This window comes from Primulina eburnea, chromosome 18, assembly GCF_022965805.1.
Source record: "Primulina eburnea isolate SZY01 chromosome 18, ASM2296580v1, whole genome shotgun sequence".
Lineage (NCBI taxonomy): Eukaryota > Viridiplantae > Streptophyta > Magnoliopsida > Lamiales > Gesneriaceae > Primulina > Primulina eburnea.
This window is the reverse complement of record NC_133118.1, coordinates 31424683-31431941: the sequence shown is the minus strand read 5'-3', so window position 1 is coordinate 31431941 and position 7259 is coordinate 31424683. Positions and strand designations below refer to the sequence as shown.

At 37.0% G+C, this 7259-nt stretch overlaps 1 protein-coding gene across 1 annotated transcript; it reads left to right on the top strand.

Annotated features, from left to right (window-relative positions):
* The first annotated feature begins 671 nt into the window (after positions 1-671).
* LOC140819500 (probable inactive receptor kinase At1g48480) lies at positions 672-3836 on the top strand. Its single transcript, XM_073179620.1, has 2 exons — positions 672-2191; positions 2942-3836. The coding sequence occupies exons 1-2, from the start codon at positions 823-825 to the stop codon at positions 3550-3552; spliced, it is 1980 nt and encodes a 659-aa protein (XP_073035721.1). The 5' UTR covers positions 672-822; the 3' UTR covers positions 3553-3836.
* Positions 3837-7259: the final 3423 nt, after the last annotated feature.

The window sequence follows — 7259 nt, the reverse complement described above, 5'->3', positions numbered from 1 at the left end:
CGATTAAAACGTACCATAATTTAGTAAATGTGATATAAAACATTAATTTGCTCACTTTGTTTTTATCATATCACTCAATCGTCATTCGGTCGCCCTCAATCGCTTTTTAGCTTATTTCACACTATTTTTCATCTTATAATCTCTTACCCATAAAAATATATCATAATATATTAAGTAGCATATACAACATGAACTTACTCACTATTTTTTACTATATAACTCAATCGCCATTCGGTCGTGCACAGTCGCCATTCTGTCGCCTCAGTTATTTTTGTCTTATTTCACATTATGTTTAATTTCGTAATTTTTTATCAATGAAAATGTACCATAATATAGTAAATATGATATAAAACACGAATTTGTTCAATTTGTTTTTACCATATCACTTAAAATAAGAAGAATAAATGAGCAGCCTAAGGAAGAAGAAGAAACGTTAGTTTAGGTTCAAAGAAAAAAAAGTTTAAAAAATATATAAAATAAAGGTAAAATGGACATTTTAAAAGTAAGTGTTAGTTTTTTAAATTTGTTGGTGTGAAGAGTTATTTGCCTAAATTTCCCTTCAAAAATAGAATCCCCTTATTCCCAGCTAGGATCACTCCGTCTCAAGTCTTGAATAACCTTCTCTCTCTCACACACACACACACACAAACAGCTTTTCTTTCTCTATTCATTCATGGCGTTCATTAACTTCATCCCTCCCAACCAAAACCCTCACTCGCTGACCGCTTAACCACATGCTTCATAATGGAGCACTCAACCAAATGATTCGCCGCCCTTTATCTTCTTCTAGATTAAGCTCACAATAATTCAGTAGATTACACAATGGGGGCACTGGGTTCACTGAAGTTTCCTGAAATGTTGCTTCTCCTTTTCTTGTTCTTCTCTTTCACTGTTTCCTCGGATCTGTCGACTGATAGGGCTGCCCTCTTGGCCTTCCGGTCCGCTGTCGGCGGCCGCACTTTGCTTTGGAACACCACCCTTACCACCCCATGCACTTGGCCTGGTGTTCTGTGTGAGAACAACCGGGTTACGGTCCTCCGCCTCCCAGGCTCGTCTCTATTTGGTTCCATTCCTCCCAACACTTTGTCCGGTTTAACGCTTCTTCGTACTCTCAGCCTTCGCCTCAACCATCTCTCTGGCCCACTTCCTTCTGACCTCTCGCAGCTTTCTCAGCTTCGGAATATTTATCTTCAGGGGAACCAGTTTTCCTGCCCTGCGCCTGAATTTCTTTTTTCCCTTCGGGCCCTTGTGCGGTTAAATCTGGCTTCGAACAATTTCTCGGGTCAAATTCCATCCGGGTTTAACAATTTGACCCGTCTGCGTACGCTTTACCTGGAGGATAACCAGTTCAGTGGCGTTTTACCCGACATTGATATGCCTCTTCTTGCTCAGTTTAATGTTTCTTTTAATAATTTAAATGGGTCGGTGCCGAAAGGACTTGTGGGGAAGCCCAAAGATGCGTTTTTGGGAACTTTGCTTTGTGGGAAGCCTCTTGATAATGCATGTGCTGAAAACGGCGGGAAAGTTCCGGCTGCCTCTCCTGAAGAGAACGGAAATGGGAGTGGAAACTCGGGAAATGGTGGGAAGAAGAAGTTGTCTGGTGGTGCAATTGCTGGAATCGTTATAGGATCTGTTGTTGGATTCATTTTACTGCTATTTATTGTTTTGTTTTTGTGTATGAAGAGGAGCGGAAAGAAGGCTAGGTCTGTAGATTTAGCGGCGATCAAAAGCCAAGAAAATGACTCGGGCAGAAAACCAGTGGAGGCTGAGAATGTGGGGATGGGCAATGGATTTTCTGTGGCCTCCGCAGCCGCTGCTGCAATGAGTGCTAATGGAAATGGGAGGGCAGAAAATGGAGCTGACATGACAGCTGCCAAGAAATTAGTATTCTTCGGTAACGGGTCGAGGATGTTCGATTTGGAAGAGTTGCTGAGGGCCTCGGCCGAGGTTTTGGGGAAGGGGACGTTTGGTACATCATACAAGGCCGTTTTGGAAGTGGGGACTGCGATGGCTGTGAAAAGGTTGAAAGATGTTACCACTTCAGAAAAAGAATTCAAGGAGAAAATTGAGGGGGTTGGAGCCATGGAGCACGATAATTTGGTGCCTCTTAGAGCTTATTACTACAGTAGAGAGGAGAAGCTTCTTGTATATGATTACATGCAAATGGGAAGCCTTTCTGCGCTTCTTCATGGTGAGTCAGATTTCTAGAGTTCTCTGCTTCAATTTAGTTTATGATATATTTATATTGATCTTGGCTCAAATATACAACGTGAATTTTCAAGGCTACAAAATTTCATTAATCTTCACTGAACAAATCAATTCTGGCCTTTCTAATTGGTTAGTGCTTGCAAAGATAGTATCTTTTACAATGATACTATGTAGGATATGGATTTTTGCTTGTAATAATCATTCATGATCCAAAGATAGTATCTATTACAGTGAGAATAACTTGTTTATAGATTGCCGGTGACGTGTACCGGAGGCTAGAACTCCAGCAAACATCTAAATTTGCTGTTATGAGATTGCTGCTCCTGATTTATCAACCACTTAGCTTAAATTGGCGATTGTAGCAAATGCTGGATTAAAGTTTTTATCTTAGATGAAAGTTATTTTACACAAAAAAACCATATCAAGTCATATCTTAAATAAGAAACTTGGTAGAGATTAGGTATCAATCTATCGCTTTTATTATTCATTCAAATTCATCTATGCTGGCAGTGCTTCATATGCAATCCTCTCACATTGGAAGTTGACTTTATTCGTTTTCTCGTTGTGTTTAATTAATCCTTGGTTATATTGGTAAGAGTTGGTAGTTTGGTGTGTTCCACCAAAAAGCATAACCTTTAACCTCTAAATTCAAGTAATTGCTTTATTTGGCGATAATTTACTAATTTAGCTGCAGTAATGGGCTTTCTTACCATTTTAACCATACTCTGCTCAGGAAATAAAGGGGCTGGTCGAACACCCTTAAATTGGGAAGCGAGATCAAGCATTGCACTTGGAGCTGCTCGTGCAATCGAGTACATTCATTTTCAAGGTCCCAATGTGGCTCATGGAAACATTAAATCATCAAATATCCTTCTTACCAAGTCCATTGAACCTAGAGTCTCTGATTATGGACTGAACCATCTAGTTGGTCCTTCATCCTCTCCAACCCGAACCACTGGATATCGTGCGCCGGAAGTGACTGATCCTCGCAAAGTCTCCCAAAAAGCTGATGTTTACAGCTTTGGTGTGTTGCTCTTGGAGCTTCTTACAGGCAAAGCACCCACACACACCCTCTTGAATGACGACGGAGTCGACCTTCCAAGATGGGTTCAGTCTGTAGTTCGAGAAGAGTGGACTTCTGAAGTTTTTGATCTTGAACTCCTCCGGTACCAGGACGTAGAGGAAGAACTAGTGCAAGTCTTGCAACTCGGTATCGACTGCACGTCCCAGCACCCAGATAATCGGCCCTCCATTTCTGAAGTTGCGAGAGGGATCGAAGATCTTAAACTATCAACATCACGTGACACAATAGGTCAGATTGATCATGTAACTGAAGCTGATTAAAAAGTTCTATGGAGAGATTTCCAACCGAGAAAATTGATCTTTTTCGAGCTTAGTTGTATTTGTTTGTTGATTTGAGCGTGGTTCTTAGTCGTCAAGAATTAACAGCTCATAAACTTCCCCCTCCCCCCCCCCTCCCATAGGAAGGAATATGGTTGCTGTAATTATTGCCTGTACCTTTACTCTTTTTTTTTCTTTTGCTTTTTTTTAAACTTCATTTTTTCCCTTTGTGTTGAATTGATCAAGAGCCTGTAGTTACTTATTGTGACTCAGTTTGCTGCATACAACTGAACTTGGATTCGAGACGAGCCAATACAGCGACTTGACTCGTATCAAACCGCGGCATCAATCGATTTCGATTCGAATCCGTCCATCAAATTACTGTCTGGAGCTGGGAACAAATTCTCCAAAACACCAATAAATATAATCTTTCAAATTTGAGCCTTGGTGAAGGTGACAAATACCTGCAATCCTCACAAGTAACGAGTGCTGGTAAGAGTCACAAAGTGTGACATAATGTCATGTAAAGTACTGGTGAGGGTCACAAAAGTACTGCATGTAATTTTGAAGGTAGCCCACCAAAAAATATGAGTATAATTTCAAAAGCACTAAATGTGGGATTATCACAATTGACCAAGAACACAATAACTCATTCCAGTTTTACAACTTTTCGTGTCAGATAGATTACAAGTCATCAGCCGCGACGCGTAGCCGGAAACATAGTAAACTTTAGCATTGTATTCTATTTGATGTGTTCAAAAGCGTTCACGTGACTCAAAAATATACACTAAGTCGTCATGGAGGACGACGATCATGGTTGTGGATGTGTTCTTTTTTTCAATATGGTGATTTAAACTCACATCATATCCATAGTCACTGAAAAAGAAGGACAAAATTGATCTCAACAATTTTCAATATTTTTTTAAAAGGTTGATAATTAATGCTAATTCAAGTGAAAATGACATCCAACACACAACAATATACATGCCAACTAAACTTATAGGTCAAATGAATGGTGTAACATCCACAGACCAAATCCCAATCGGCAGTTAAAGCCTGAGGGACATTAAAGAATTAAGATTGATAATGGTTATGAAATAAACATCCAAAAAATGTCAATTTTAATCTTGCGTGTATTTCGATATGATATTTTTAGTCTGATATCTTTAATTGAATCAGCTATAATCCGTCATATAGCCATATTTCGACAAACATTTTTTATTTAACCAGTCTCATAAAATCATGTAATTAAATAGTGCAAAAACTTCGTGAGACGGTCTCGCGGATCATATTTTGTGAGACGAATATCTTATTTGGGTCATCCATGAAAAAAATATTACTTTTTATGCTAAGAGTATTACTTTTTATTATAATATCGATAGGGTTGACCCGTCTCACAGATAAAGATTCGTGAGACGATATCACAAGAGACCTACTCATTAAATAACTAAAATATTACATTTTTATGATTGTATGGTTGAAAAAACGCTCGTGACACGCACATGTACTTAACAATGTCGTTATAGAGTTTTAGTTATGATATTATTCATTTAATTACATGATTTTGACAAAAATGATTAAATTCGATCATCAAAATGTAAGTACTTTCTATAATTGACTCAACGAATGATATCAAACTAAAAATATCGTACATGTTACGCATAGCAGGTTAATTATTGACATTTTCTCTTTGAATTGTGTTCTTTCCTTTCTTCAAATAAAAGCGATTTTGGTGGCCCATTCTCTCGTGAACATTATAAGGCTATAGCTTTGTTTTAAATCACACCAATGGCGGTCTTTTCCAACAGTCTTGACAATTATCTTTTTGAAGTCAAATTGGCATAGTTTTTTTTTTCCTCCATTTCTGTCTAATCTAAGACGACCTTAGATGAATCGAGTTGTTTTAAGAAGTTTTCGAGTCGACTCAATTAATATTTGATTCATATTTGAATTTGTCGAACTCGAACATATTCGAATTTGAGCCGAACTCGAGTTAAAATTATTTTGTTCGATAGAACGTGAGCCGCTCGCAACTATTAATATTTTATTATTGTAATATAATTATATATTCAATGTATATATTCTGAACTTTCGAACGTTTCAAATATTCATTCTCGAACCTTACTGTTCGAACAATAATTCGAACAGCTCGTAAATAGGTTCGAAGATTTTGAGTCGAACCCAAACATCCGAGCCGAACTCGAGTAAAATAATTAAAAAAATTCGAGCCGAACTCGAATATACTTGATTTGAGCCGTAAATTTTTACTACTAATCGGCTCGACTCTGTTCGTTTACATCCTAGTCAAACAAATTGATTGATTAAAGTTGGTTATTTTGATAAATAAGTATCATAATCAATTTTTTAAAAATGAGTCTCATGTGAGACCGTCTCACGGATCCTAATCTGTAAGACAGGTCAACCCTACCCATATTCACAAGAAGAGATAATAATCTTAGCATAAAAAATAATATTTTTTCATGGAAGACCCAAATAAGAGATCCGTCTCACAAATACGACCCGTGAGACCATCAAACACAAGTTTTTGCCATTTTTTAATAGAGAAAACAACAAATATTACAAGACGAAATCAACCTAATAACTTAATATTAGAATATACCAGCACTAAAAAATGCTTGAAGATTTTTTAAAAAGTATAAGTATTATTTACTCTTTTTTAGGGTTATTGTGGAAAATATAACGATTAACAGAAACTTAATTAATAAAAAACAATATTGATAAAATCGAAAAAAGTAAAAGAAAATCCTTAATTCTGTCTTGCATAATAATGCTAACCAAATCGGATCCGGTCCAGCCCGTTTTTAACCTGGCCACTTTAATATGGATCTTCATATTCTACCCTCCAATAAAAGAGGCCTAATTTCTGGAAGCCCGTTTTAATCAGATCGGCATATTTTGGGCCGTTTGCAGCCTTATCGCCAATATGGGCCTTACCTGTTGGGCCATCATTGATTCACTGCCGAATATTCAATAACCAATGGGCTTCTAATTCCATCATTTTAGCCCACATTAACTAGGTATAATTTATAGCCCACTTGCTTCACTTTTATGACGATTCCCTGAGCTCGGGCTTCGTTCGATTTCGACTCGAATTCGAATATATACGACATAAATTAAATTAGTGTCAGCCCATTGTCGAGAATTGTTGCCCTTAGATACTTACAAGTCTTTATCTAGCACGAATTCTTGCATTATACGTTAGAAACAACCATTTTTGGCTCATTAATTGCTTCTCCTCATTACTCCGATGTATGTCCTAAATCGGTACTCTCTTGTCTACACTACGTGCCGACAACATTGGAGCCACTTATCAGCCAAAGAATTTGAATTTATGTATTATGTTTCACAATCGAATCACATCGCGAAAATAATGAATATCACTTATTTTTTTGATCCGTAAATAAACGAATATACACACATATTAACCCGAGAAAAATAATGTCGTATATACATTTTGAAGGAGCATGTACTATCGACGTTTCCTCGTACTTTTAAGAAAAATTTAAGCAGACGTATATTTTTAAAGTATTTATCCATTATTAGTTTATATATATATATATATGTATGTATATATATATATATGTATATGTGTATGTATAATTGATGATTTAGTTTGGAATTATGTGCATTTCACTAAAATAAAATTGGGGGCAACAAGAAGATGTGCATGTAAAGCATTTGGGGCAAAA

Coding starts and splice junctions, on each gene's coding strand:
- LOC140819500 (XM_073179620.1), top strand. CDS start 823: ATGGGGGCACTGGGTTCACTGAAGTTTCCTGAAATGTTGCTTCTCCTT. Junction 2,192..2,941: donor CCTTTCTGCGCTTCTTCATG/GTGAGTCAGATT, acceptor TACTCTGCTCAG/GAAATAAAGGGGCTGGTCGA.